Raw genomic sequence first — 14,432 nt, forward strand, 5'->3', positions numbered from 1 at the left:
ATTCAGCATATGGAAACTAAGAGACATTGTTTCTCTCAATTCTTGACAGTGTTTTGTCTGTCCATAATGTCTGACTTTCCTTTTGTCTTTCTATAAACATTCAATCCATTGTTCCATCGCATACTATGAGCTCACTCAACAATGTTTTCATTATCTTTTGTTGCTTTAGGAAAAATAAGTACAAAAGCGCACTATTAAAAAATGTCCCAACATCTTCTCAACACAACCTCAGAACCTTGTAACTTGAAACCAGAATGTACAACAAACAATATAAAACCATCACACACACACACACGCACACACACACACACACACACACACACACACACACACACAAATGCGCACACACACACAGCTCCTTAACAAGCTCTGGTTAAGACAGACTCAAAATACCAGAGAAAAAATATAGCTGGTCTTGTGGCCCAACATTTTACCAGGATTAAGTGTTCTTGTTGTGACTGATTTAACAACAAAATGTTTTAAAAAATATGGTTTACAAGAAGTATGAATAAGTAAAACTGCATCTTTCCTTTTTTCAGAGAAAGTTAAAGACAAACCGCTGGATAAAGGGCCACTCACTTCTTTTAGAAGTTTTAGAAGAACACTTTGACCAAACCTTGCCTCAGAAATCATAACAATAAAGACAATGAAATATTACAAAATTAGAAATAAATTAAAGGCATCAATATATTACATGGGTCAACAGGTAACCCAAAATGAAGTTCGGCTATAAATACATTCCAAATAAACCCCTTGTTTGGTTTTAAGAGTCATATTGCTGACTATTTTTGTCACCCAAGTCTTATTTTTAATTTCCAACCCTAAATATGGAGATTTCAACTGATTAAATCAAATGTTATTGCTTGTATGGGACGAAAAGGACATCAATTGGACCGAAACCAAGACCAATAAAATGAATTAACTGAGTTTCATGAGAATGACAGCACAGGAACGCACTCAAATCAAATCCGCTGCTCACTGAAACGACAAACAGTAATCACTGGCACAACTAATCTCTATCTCACAGATCAACAGATCAACAAACCATGGGAATGTAAGCTCCAACAACCAAACATGCTCCTAGTTCACCTGCCCTTCCAATACTTTCCCCCCAGACAGCATGTTCCTTCGTGGTCTGGGACAGCGCATCCTTCAGCACTAAGGCCCCTTTTCCCTTCATTTCCTACCTGCTTGATAATTCCTCAGTTCATTCAAGTGCTTTCCTGCATCATGAATGGTGCTAAAAAAATGGAAGTTTTTTAAGAATTAAATTTTTTGGGCTGGCAGTCACTTGTGGCTTGGACAGTAGGAAAAATATTCAATATAACTAATCATATTTGATTATTTTGTGCTGCAAACAGGTTTTTGATTATTGCTAACCTGTAAAAGATTGAATTTGGCCCCAAGTGTATCTTTATCTCAACATTATTTTGTGTCTTTTCTGCTGGTGTAACCAAATGGAATATTTTTTGTTTTTATAGTGTGCTTTAAGACTCCAACAAGACCAAAAATTCCGTTCAACCTCTCAACTGTGGATGAACTCCAGACTGCAATAAGCAGCTATCTCCACATGGGGGCAGCAGTGCCCATGAGAGACAAAGACAACAGGGGGACCAGGGAGAATGAGAGCCGCCCGGCTGCAGATCTGGCTCGTCCATCCTTCCTGTTCCACTTGGAGCCGTTTCTTTCTCGGACGCGGGGCGGCTTCACGGGGCTGGTGGCGGGGTTACGCGGGGCTTACTGTGGGGCGGGGAGTACGGCCCGTAGCCCGGCCAATCATCACTGTACCTCTCACCTCGATCTCCACCCCCTGAACCACTGCCCTCCTCACCTGGGACAGGAAGAGAAGAGAACAGAGATAGAGATTTCAGATTGCGGAAGGAGTTCAGGCCATATCCTCTCTCTCTCTCTCTCTCTCTCTCTCTCTCTCTCTCTCTCTCTCTCTCTCTCTCTCTCTCTCTCTCTCTCTCTCTCTCTCTCTCTCTCTCTCTCTCTCTCTCTCTCTCTCTCTCTCTCTCTCTCTCTCTCTCTCTCTCTCTCTCTCTCTCTCTCTCTCTCTTCTCTCTCTCTCTCTCTCTCTCTCTCTCTCTCTCTCCTCTCTCTCTCTCTCTCTCTCTCTCTCTCTCTCTCTCTCTCTCTCTCTCTCTCTCTCTCTCTCTCTCTCTCTCTCTCTCTCCTAATGGTGGTGGTGTGTCTCTGCATGTGTGTGTGTATATGACTGAGTGAGACAGCGATGCAGAGATACAGAGAAAGAGACAGATGAACAGGGAAAGGATAAGACAGAAGGAGGTAAGATTTTTGCTACCCCACTGCACAAAATGACCATTGGTTAGGAGAAGATAAGCTGTATCGCTGTTGTTGCAATTTCCGACTGGTCGATAAAGGTCATAGACAAAAAAAAAAGTGTCTGAGAGAGAGAGAGAGAGAGAGGCGGGGAAGGAAACTCACTGTCCATGAAGTCGGTGTCCTGTCCGGTCTGGGCGTGTCTCAGTTTGTTGGTGGCCACCCTCAGCTCCATGATCAGCTGCCTGGTCCTCACGTCCGGCCGGGCGATGTCCACCTCCACCTCGGGGTTGTTGATCTGGCTCACCAGCCCGTCGCCCGTCACATCCGGGAGGTACCTGGGGGGTACAGACACAGATGAATACGCATACAAAAAAAACATGGGTACACACACACACACACACACACACACACACACACACACACACACATACTGCACATACATTTATTTTTCTATCATTCATTGTGGTAGTTTCACATCACTGCTTTTGGGTTTTATTGTATGTAAAGCACTTTGTAAACATTGTTTTTAGAAAAGTGCTATACAAATAAAGTTATTATTATTATACATCTTTTTAAAGCGATGTTAGGCAGATTCACACATTGGCGGCTTTCAAATGGTGGCTGCAAAAAAACAGCTTGAAAAATCTGAACTTCAATACCCAGAAATTGTCACTTCAGGTGGATAAAGAAGTGTCCCTACCCAACATCAGAATTTTATTCAGGCAAATAGGACGAATCTGTTGGGTCTCAGTTAGTGAGGATGGGACACTCTTCTCCATTGCAGCCCCGTTTTGTGGTTCAGGCCGATAAGGCGGGTGTATTTTTACATATAAATCTTACCTAGTGTAGGTGTAACAGTGAGCATGATAAAAAGACAATGAGACATTATGCAGACCTATTGTCTCTTCCTCCGTTTCTCACAACACACACACACACACACACACACACACACATATATATATCCATGCAGCTACACAATGACACTAATTCAGCCCAGATGCTGTGTTGTGCTGTATCTGTTCACATCAAGGCAAGCAGACATACGTAGAAAGCATGTGGATGGCTGGTGGTAAGGAAATTAAATAAACCCATTTCCATCTGTTGCGTCCTGCCACCTCTGCACCCCTCCCCTCCCCCTCCCCTCCCCTCTCATCTCGCCCACCTCCCCCGGGTCTGCCCGTTCCAGCAGCGGTCTTCATTAGTGACGTCGGCAGCCATCTTCTCATCATTGCAGATGGTGTGTGGGAGGGACACCCAGAAGCCCCGCATGGGCCGCAGTCGCTCCTTCAGCTCGGTAACCTGAATGGAGGCGGAAGGAAACTGGTTATGAGTCACGGCTCGTTAAAAGTATCTGTGTTTGGTGTGGCTGGCTGTAGGGAAGCATATGGATGGTGCCGTGCTGACGTCGGGCAAAGAGAAACACTGACATGACACTGCTCCAATGTTGACTCTTGAACCAGATGCTTTTTCTCCTTTATAAATAGATATGAACATCTATCTCCCTCTACCTCTCTGCTTCACTCGTTTTCATATTTTTCCTAGCACTTCCATCTTTCACAACCAATACTCTCAGGACACTGTGGCTCTGACCGTTGCACTCCTTATTACTGGTTGCTTTTATTGAGCTTTGAATTGAAGTTTATTCTACTGCTGCACTCAATATGAGTTGCGCTGAATAAGAGTGTCAGCTCAAAGAAATATATAAAGTTGTATTTATGAAGTGAATATTCCATTAATGAGGAAAAAATGAGAGGCATGATGATGCAACCATTGTCCAGTAAATCTCTCCTCCACCTCCTCTACCTTTGGTTTAATTTGGTTTGAAAGATTTGATGTACTTTTGGGCACAAAGCAGTAAATAGCTTAAAATATCATATCGGTACCCAGAGAATAATAAGTATTAAAATCACTTATTACCTATGTAGCACTTTCATTATCACTTTCAAATACTCCTGTCTGTTCAGAAATCCCTCTCTCCCACTCTACTTTCAACACCACAACCCTCTCCCGTCCTTCGTTTTGCCCTCTCTACAGTTCTCTGCTCAGTTGCTATGTCTGAATTCACTTCAGTACATACCAATTCTTTGAGTATACTAACCACAATATACACTGCAGCAAATTTCCAACATTTCCAACAAGCTAAATGGCAACATACTACAATTGAAACATACTGAAGCCAAAAGGCTAACACACAGACAGCAAGGACCACATTTTTGTTGGGTAGATTAAACCACTTTAAATTTAGTATACAAAACAGACTTTCCCCCTCTCTCCCTGCTCCTCTCACCAATCGGTCCAGGTTGGTGCCTGCAGCAGTGGTAGGTTTCTCCTCGGGGCTGTAGGTGCGGAACGGCCTCCTGTTGCCCCCTGGCTCTTTGGGTGAGCGTTTAGACCGTCCCGGAGCTGGCCTGGGGCTCCCGCAGCCTTGGAACACCTAGCGTAAACAACAACAAAACAACAACATCAATGTAAATAACTATGTCACAAGAGCATCCTTAAAATAATCACAACCTTCATTGCAGTAAAGATTCATTAACTACTATGTGATATGAATGTTGTAATTTACTTCTTTGTTGCACTCGCTTTCCCCTCAACATTCCTCTTCTACGCCTTCAGTTAGTGATTTCCTACATTTCCCAGAATGCCTTTGGACAACCCCCAGAGAACGGGCCTTAACTTGCTGCATTCAGCTGTGGCTTATACATGTAGGTGGAGAGAGCGATAGTGATAGCACAGCGACAATAAGATCAAGAGAGTGAGAGTTTTTCCAGTCGAAAAAAAAAAAGCAAGAGTATCACACCCCTTGCTCAAAATACAACCTGTCTTGCGGCCGCATTGCATTCTGGTCTACTGAGGCTAATGCCAGTGGATAAATTGGTCTCTCTGCCTCTTCTATAATGGATTTCTCCCTGTATGATTGTTGAACGTCGGTGCAAAATGGTGCGTTTGGAAAGAAGCCCTTGCTCTTAGATTCTGAGGGACTGACACCAAAACCTGATGTTTATGTTGATATTTTAGACCACTGAGAAATTTTCTGTCATCAAACTCCATAGTAGCTGTGCCGGAAATATATCAAAATATCAAAATATTGAAATATCAGGAATAAGAAAAATATACCACCAATTAACAAAATGGGCCCAGAAATGCAAGATACAATGCCAATAGAAGGTTGTTGTTTTTTTTAACAGTATTAGTGTTTTTGGGTGGATTTTTCCTTTACAAGATGGACCTGGCTTCTGTTCAAAGTCAACTGCTTTGACAAATCAAAGCTGAGAGAAGGAGGCACCTAGTGGGGCTTCAAAATCTTAACCCTGCAAAAAAAAAAAATGGCTACGTCTGAAAAATGCTGTAGTCGCTTAGAACTTGGAACTGAATGTGAACGGGAAACTGTTGAAAAGGTCATCCATCACCTCCATGATTACATTCTGTTAGTGACAGGCAGTGGACACACACAAAGCTCAGCTGCCTCTTCCTTAAAGCGCTGATATCACAAGCCAGGCGCTCATCCTTGTGCTGAGATGCATGTGTGTCTCTCTGGTGGCTTAGCTACTGGGAAGCCTGCCATGTTTTAATCATATTGTGAGTCTGTAAGACATGTCATTCTCCCTGTGCATAATTCCTGTCATTTTTCACTTCTTACTGTCTCATTAAGCAGATTAAAATTAAAACTAAAGAAATAAAACAATAGTCGAAATTGTAGCTATGACATGGACTTGGAAGAGTTATTTTTCAAGACATTAGATGATGATTTCTATGCATACCCCATGGTAAATCCAATGAATAATACAATACACTACATCATTTTTGTGGAAGAATAGCCCAGAAATAAAGAAATACACCAACCATTCTCTATAATCAACCCCCAATAAAATTATACTATTTTATCTATGAGGTGAGGTGTGTTTATTTCTGAGACTCCATTCTTTTCATGTATGCATTTATTCCCCCCGTCTAATCCGCCTCTTTATCTGCTTCTCTCCCCTCCATCCCTCCACCCTTTCCCTTGCCTTAGTGGAGATGCTGACGCTGTTTTCCTGCATGTGCATGATGGCCTCGGACACTTTGACAGAGATGGAGTCAGCTGCAAGCTCCATGTTGAACGGCCCCTCCAACTTCTCTGAAACCTGGTACAAAGCATCTGATAGAGGAGAGAGAGAGAGAGAGAGAGAGAGAGAGAGAGAGAGAGAGAGAGAGAGAGAGAGAGAGAGAGAGAGAGAGAGAGAGAGAGAGAGAGAGAGGGAGATAGAGAGAGAGAGAGAGAGATGGCAGGGTGGTAAAGTTGGCTGTTCTTCCTTTCTCAAAAAAACAAACAAAAAAACACAAAAAAACAAGTGAAGCCAGCCTTTCTGCTAGTGGCTTGGTCCAGACTCCCATAGGTAAACATCCAAGACAATACTTTCTCTGCAGTCTCTTATTGGCTAACTAGTCGGCTTTGATTGACAGCTGTTCATGGGGGGTTTGGGTTACAGTAGTGTTACGTTAAGAGCCAATGGAATTGTGAGTTCAGGTGGCGGGCCAACATCACAGAAAGAGAGGAAGGGAGGGGGTGGAGCGCATTAGAAATGTACATTAGAAATAGGTACATCGGGGTACAATGGGTTTGGGTACATTAGACATGGAGGGAGTGATGAAAGGGAAGAGGAAGCATTGAGCAGGAAGACAGAAAACGGAGGGAACATGAGGGGTTTGATGAAAGGGGGAAGGAAACATGGGAAGACAGGTCAATTGTAAAGGAGGAGAGAGGCATGAATGTTTAATGAATGGGGAATTCATTAGGGGAAAGGGAAGTGAAAGGAAATGGGAGACAGAGAGCAATAAAGGGATTCCAGGTTTAGGTATGGTCAATTTGATAATGATAATAGTTCAGAATACAGGTAAATGTCATCCTGACCAGGAGATTTTGTTGAGGAGCTGACTAAAGTGAAACAGAACTTGAATCAGAAGGAGTAAAATAATATTTTAATTAATGCATTAAGTAAAGTATCTTGGCTGTGATTGTGTGGCGACTCTTCACGCTTCAGCTGAAATATGTATTATAACTAATCATATCAAAATTGAAATATATATCATCCATATTACTCCAAACCCACATCAACAATAATATATAACTACAATACGTATCATTCATCCTCCCCAAAACCCGCCTCTTCCCCTCACTCACCAATGAAGTTGTTCCATTCGGTGTCCAGGTCGGCCTGATTGGCGAGGCAGCCCTTCATCACGTTAAGGCACAGGGAGTGGCAGGGGCGCAGGGAGGGCAAACCTCGACACAGCGGGCAGTACCACTGACGCATCAGGGCTCGCACACACTCTGAACCTGCAGTCAACTGGAAACACAGCAGGGGGAGTGAAGGGGTTATGGGGAAAATAACGAATAAGGGAATACAACCATTATTACCATTAAAGCTGCATTAGGCAACTTTGCATGTTGTCGGCTCCAAATGGCAGTGAGAGGTAACCGTTTGAAAAATTTTCACTTCATTACCCAGAAATCATGTTATGTGGCTTCAGTAAACTGCACACAGCACGCTCATTTTTACCGACCTGGCCGGTCTGAGATGCTTTATACAAAAGGAAACCAAAGAGACCAGAGAGGCAAAAGATCAAACGTTGGTGAGTCCAGCTTTCTCTGGACAGAGATACACCTTTCAGTGGGGAATCTGTGTAATGATAAATATTTATCTGATTCTCAATGTTTGTGTGCATGTGATGGAAATTTAAAATGGGAATATGGTCTCTCTATTGCAGCCATTAGACATAAAAACATAAAAATCTTGCCTGTAGCACTATTCAATCTAGTGTAGCTTTAATAGTGGTACAGACAACAGTAATGGGAACCACTTACCTTTGCTGCTTTGTTAACAATATCTCGCCCAGTGGCCAAGGCCTGAGCCAGCGCTCTGGCTGCGATGAACGCCCTGGACACCTGAACGTGAAAACCAAGAGACAGCAATAAGATCACTAGACAATTACCAATCAGCATACACAATTGTTATGCTATATCAAAGCCAATGTATTTCTGATACTGTCTATTTCAACCATCATTTTATCACAAGACACACACTTGTACACGCAGTTTGCGAGGCACATCCCCAAACGGCTGCAGCTGCTCGGCGTGTTTGCTGACACACTCCAGGTAGTCCTCGCTGAACTGATACTGGGGGTTGACCAGAGAGAAGACCCGCTCCACCAGTCTGGACCAGAACTCTGATAGGACCTCTGACAGACTGACACTGCCCCCTGTGGACAGAAGAGGAACTGTCATACCGGATCTGTTGATAATAACACTTCAGCAGGGCAGAGGCTTGAACTTGGGCCTTTTGGCTGAAGGACGGTCTCCCTAGTCACTATGTCACCCTGCTCCACACTGGCCCAGTTTAAAGGAATAGTTCACCCCAAAATTAAAATGCAGCCATTATCTATGGACCCCAATTTCAGTCGAAACTCCATTGAAAAGCTAAAAAAAAAATCATAAAATACCCATCAAATTTCTCCCAACAGCTTGTGCAGCACAGAGTGTTGTGAGTGAAGAAAATATAGGAGATCATATTTTGGTCCTACAGTGCAATTGTTTGGCTACAAAACAGCTGCTCAAGCTGTTTGGGGAAATTTAGTTGAATGTTGAATGTTTATTTTTGGACATTTCATGCTTTTTTTCAAGCTGTAAAAATGGAGAAAAAAGACAGCCTGTTACCTGGAATAATTTGGGAGAAGGGAGAAGTAAAGGGCTAACTTGGTGGTCCTACAAACTTCAATGGGATTTTGTCTGACATGGGGGAGAATAGCTAATGAATTAATTTTCATTTTCGGGTGAACTATTCCTTTAATTATGCTTGGGTGCTTGTTTGTCTTAGTACGTAAGACGACTGGTAGCCAGACTCTGAATATGCAACACTCCAATCTGTAGTCTACTGCATAGACTCAAATTAGCTATACATGCTGTTTGGCAGACAATGACAGGTTGACTAAGCAGCAACAGCCTGCGACTAGACTCGCCAACTAGCGATTGTCGTGCCAAAACAGAGCAATGCGGAACAGAAATAGAAACAGTCTGGCATCCGTGGGATTCCAACTCTCCTTTTCTCTTTCTCCAATTCTCCATGGCTTTCCAATACTCAAAAGACACACTACTGCCTCTTCACTGCTGTCCATAGCCAGTACAGAGTGACCATAATAGGAATGTGGCCCAGTACAGATACACTAAACTCCTGATACAATTATGAATCTTCACAGCTATAATATTTTTTACCTGCAATTCGAAAAATGCCTTGCTTTCCCACTTTGGATATTCAGTTTTTACATTTGATTTAAACTGTAGTGGATGTGGTTTACTGCATCATGACAATTCAGAAAGTCAAGGACAGAGAAACTAAATTGGCTTTCAAATATTACCCTCTATCTGAATATATCGGATTATGATTTGAGCTCTTATTCCCAGTCACCTCTCCCTTTAACAGCAGCTCAGACAGATCCTTTCACTCAACTAACCAGAATAATATCTGCGAAGCTCCACAAAAAGCTCCTGGAAGACGTGTGCGTTCTGGGTGAAGAGGCGCCCATAGGTTTTGGTAAACATCTGGTTCACAGACTTCTCCGACAGGTCTATGAGCTCCCTGAAGAATTCTAGAGAGAGACAGGAAGCACAGAGATTAGATATGGATCTGTCGCCCACCTCCTATTCCTCTAATATCCAAAACAGGTTTCTACGTAGGCGCTCAGTCCCCCCCCCCAGATTGACAGCTCACAGGGAGAGTTACATCAGAGCCTGCATATTGGTAAATGAGAGTAACAGCATGTACTTTGTTATTCAGAGTCTTTCAGAGAATCATATACACTCTCCCACTCCTTTAGTATCTTTAAATGATTCATCATGTACATTACATAAGGAAATGAGGAGGAAAAAAAGATGCCAGTACACCGCAAGTAGGAGGAAAAAGTGTAAATTCAGACCTATGCTGTGAATGTTATAAACCTGCAACCACACACAAAGAATTTTACGGAAGCCGAGAACGGCCGTGCTTCCAATTATTTTTTTAATGCCGTTATCTCGAGATCACGAGTTCATTATTTCGAGATAACAAAGCTTGTTTTCTCGAGATAACGGGTTAATTTATCTCGTTATCTCGAGAAAACAAAAGGCCGGTTTCTCGAGATAACGAGATAATTTATCACGAGAAAATGACTTTTGTTTTCTCGAGATCACGGGATAATTATAGAGAACTCGAAAATGAGTGTCTGGTTCATTTGATCACACCTGATTTCAGCCTTCAAGATCACTGTGATGACTGTCGGGGAGGATTCATAACTGAACAGGAAGTCAAGGCATAAATGTGTAGTTTTGTTTGCTGCAGTTACGTTGTTGTCAGTTGTCAAGACGCCATCTATGCATGCTGGCATGGCACTCCTGATCTCTGATAAACATTATAAGTAATAAGAGGAAAAGACATTTTCTGCCGTGCTTGCAATTATTTTTTTTAATGCCGTTATCTCGAGATCACAAGTTAATTATCTTGTGATCTCGAGATAACGGCATTAAAAAAAATAATTGCAAGCACGGCAGTGTGGGCACAACTGTTAGGTTCCCTCAAAGCCAGACAATCCCTTACAGCTTTCTTAAGTGGGTTTTACAAGCTGACATTTTGTTTGAATTCAGCAGAAGTAATCCCCATGTTGGTGATATTGATAACACCATTACTCTGCTCTTTCCTTTTTTGTGGCTTTGGCATCTGATCAGTTGAGGCAAACTTTGGTGCGGGAAAGCTTCAATCAGCTGTCGCTCATTGCCACTGGCTTAGTGGGTAATGGAGGAAGGGGAGAGGGGGGCTAAGTGCGTTCATCTTCCTGTTTTCTTTCAAACCTATACCTTATGTTTAAGAGGGCGGACTTTGTGTCAATTACAATTCTTTCACATCCAATTTCAAATCAGCTAAAGCTCCCGTTAACAGTGCTTACTAACTGTGGTCTGCATCTCACCATCGAACTTGCGGTGCCTCTGGGTAAAGGTGGTCAACAGGAACTGGCTGGTGTCTTCGATGGCCTTGAGGTAGTCCCTCTCGCTCTGCAGGGCCAGCGTCTCCTCCATCTGACTGGAGCAGCAGGTGTAGTCCTGAGGACAGAGCCGCAGGTGCTCACCTGCACCAACCAAAACCAAACCGGATCAGACAACAGACAACAGAGCACAAACGGGAATGTTATGATTGAATACTCTAAGTCACACATTTTTTAGAAACTGTTATTTGGAGAGATGAGCTTATTTAACCTTTGTCATGACACAATGGCTTGTAACGCAACATATAATCAAATGGTGGTGCTTTGACTGCACAATACAGTAGCTCAACAAAGACCGAGGCCTATGCTTAATAGCGATGTCAAGTCTATTATCAGGCCAAAACAGACGTTTTCAGTGCGACAGTGGGCCCTATCCATTCTCTCGCTCATCAGCCTGTGCTATTACTGTAGAGAAATCTTATCAAAGATAAGGGAGTAATAGAAAATTGTAATTTCCCTGCATTAATTATGCAGATTCAATCTGTCTTTCTTTGTCAACTCAGGTTGGGTCTTTGATATGTCAGAGGTAATGATATGCAAACGACGACCAGGGAAAAAAAACACACAGCACTCTAGATGTGTAAAATGTTTCTCAGACTAGAATCCTTTGTTTCAGTATATTTTACATCCAACATGAATATTAACTGTTGTGAACACGTTGTCAAAAGTCTAAATCCCAACTCCACCCTCGCAGATTTTCTCTCTACCTCTTTTGTTCTCTCTGTGTGTCTCGCTATTAGCCCTCTCTCATCCCTCTATTTCCATTTCTAAACTGCCTCTCCTCATCCCTTGCTCGCCCGGCCATCTGCTCCCCTGGCCCACGGGACAGTGAGCCAAGACTCAGGCTCTGATAACCCAACACACACACACACACACACACACATATATATATATATATACAATCAATCAATATTGCAGTTCTCTCACTGACTCATATGCAGAGCCGAATTGCCACAAAATAAATCTTCACACACTAGAACTCTATCTGGTCTGCAGTTTCACAAACATAGAAATTACTCATAAATTCGACTTAAAACAGCAAAAGCTCCAGGTCTGTTTGTGGGTAACTCTCTCTCTCTCTCTCTCTCTCTCTCTCTCTCTCTCTCTATCTCTATCTCTCTCTCTCACACACACACACACACACACACACACACACACACACACACACACACACCACTGCCATTCTCTCACTGACTTACATACAGAGCTTAACCTCCCTAGAAGTAAATCTTCCGACACTCAAGTACTGCATAGCACTCACTTTCTCAAACACACACATTTTCATAAATTCCACTTAAAACCTTGAAAGCCTCTCTCTCTCGCTCTCTCTCTCTCTCACACACACACACACACACACTCCCAGACTCAGATTCTTTATTTCTCATTTCTCTCTCATTTTCACTTTAAATCCGTCAACAAAACTCCAAATGAGTTAATATCCTAGAAACAACTCTGGCTAATCCTCATGTTATCTTTTTAGTCACCAGATTAGATTATCACCAGTCAGCAGAGCCGATGGGTAGGACTCAACAGTAGCCCACTAGGCAAACACTAATTAGGGGCGAGGTTCTTTGTTGCACCGGTGTTGGCAATTTGCTCATCCCCTTATCATCCTATTTAAACAGCACAGAGAGACAGAGGGAGGGGGGTGCAATTTGTTTTAAACCACCCTGCATTGTTTCTCCTTTATTATGATATTCCTATAGTGTGTCTGTGATGCTCACTAGTGAGTCTATAGTGACCTTATTGTACTTTATGGTTTTATTTATATACTTTTATTTCCTATTTTATCACTATAATATTCCTATAATGACTTGTAGTGTGTCTTTGGTATTTTTATCTCCTGTAGTATTGATATAATATCCCTATACTGACTTATCTGTATAGTATCATTCTGGAAAAATATATAATAGGATAACTAAAGTTGTTTTTCTTTAGGGATGAGGATGGGACTGTTTCTAGCACTCCCCAAAACTGTTTTAATAATTTTATTTTTGCACAATCCCAGCCACAGGCTACAGTCACATGGAGAGTCTTACCGGAGATTTGAGTCAGCGGAGCGGTGCTGGTGCTGTAGCCTTTCTCTGCGTACACCTGCCGGGTGTCGGAGCAGCTCCTCCCCGCAGCCACGGGGCTCCGGGTCCCTGACAGGGCAGACAGCGTGCAGAGCAGCAGCAGCAGCGGGCACCGGGGGAGAAACAGCCGGGTCTCCATCTTCACCGCAGGGCTCCCAAAAAACCAGCAGGGGGATTTATTTATCGAAACAGACTGTGGGTACAGTGTGAATGAATGAGCAACCGGTTAGATGCACGCAAAAGTAACAGAATAACAGCAATCCCGAATCGTCTATGGCAACGAATCGCTTAAAAGAATCATAGTCTTATTTTTTTTTTCTTTCCCCACAACAAGTCCGTCAGATTCAGATGCATCCAGACTGGGTTTTGGATCAGACATATGTTTTCATCGACCGTGTCAGTTCTGATTGTCCTTCCTTGGAGAGATGTTGAGCGTAGATGTAAGAGAGTGTGAATGAATGGGGCACTCCCGTCCCCCCTGCTCTCAGCATCTGACAGCCTCCACTGCGTCAAGCCAGCAGGAGTTGGCCAGAAGAACACCGGAAATTGGGCGATGTCGACTTCAAAATAAAAGCGTAACATCTGTCACACAAAACAAAAACAAAAAATGTTGATTTAATAGCAGGGTGTCAGTGTTTTTTTTTAAATCAGGGTGTCAGCGTTTTCAAGATTTTTAGGAGCATTTTCAGAGAGAGAGAGAGAGAGAGAGAGAGAGAGAGACTGGATTCAAACACAAGATGTTCACTTTACATGTATGTGCCTTAGATAATAATAATGCAGAATGTAAAAAAAAATCATACCTAGGAAGCACTCAGGACTAAATATTCCATCTAGGGTTTAATGGGTTTAGATCAGATTTAGATCAGTGGAATTACTCACAAATGTTGCAACCTGTTTGGCAATAAGTATTTTATTTTGAAAGCACTGACCGGAACTTATATATTTTTTACTCTGGCCGACTTGACACCGGTCACAGCCTATCAACCACAGAACAATGGACCGTGCAGCATGAGGAAGGACCAA

The 14,432-nt window shown here is 42.7% G+C and overlaps 1 protein-coding gene across 1 annotated transcript; it reads right to left on the bottom strand.

The window, feature by feature from the left end:
• Positions 1-1,560: 1,560 nt before the first annotated feature.
• Positions 1,561-13,548, bottom strand: gpc2 (glypican 2). The gene is given in 12 exon segments (XM_071540852.1): positions 1,561-1,733; positions 1,736-1,831; positions 2,449-2,621; positions 3,449-3,585; positions 4,574-4,720; positions 6,294-6,424; positions 7,448-7,613; positions 8,132-8,212; positions 8,351-8,526; positions 9,775-9,909; positions 11,260-11,418; positions 13,374-13,548. Coding segments are annotated over 12 exon segments (1,749 nt in total).
• Between the last annotated feature and the right edge of the window lie 884 nt (positions 13,549-14,432).

The sequence above is a fragment of the Centroberyx affinis genome, unplaced genomic scaffold, assembly GCF_046629955.1.
Source record: "Centroberyx affinis isolate AG114_WGS23_722 - 3 ecotype Tasmania unplaced genomic scaffold, CSIRO-AGI_Caff_v1 ptg003734l_1, whole genome shotgun sequence".
In the NCBI taxonomy this organism is placed as follows: domain Eukaryota; kingdom Metazoa; phylum Chordata; class Actinopteri; order Beryciformes; family Berycidae; genus Centroberyx; species Centroberyx affinis.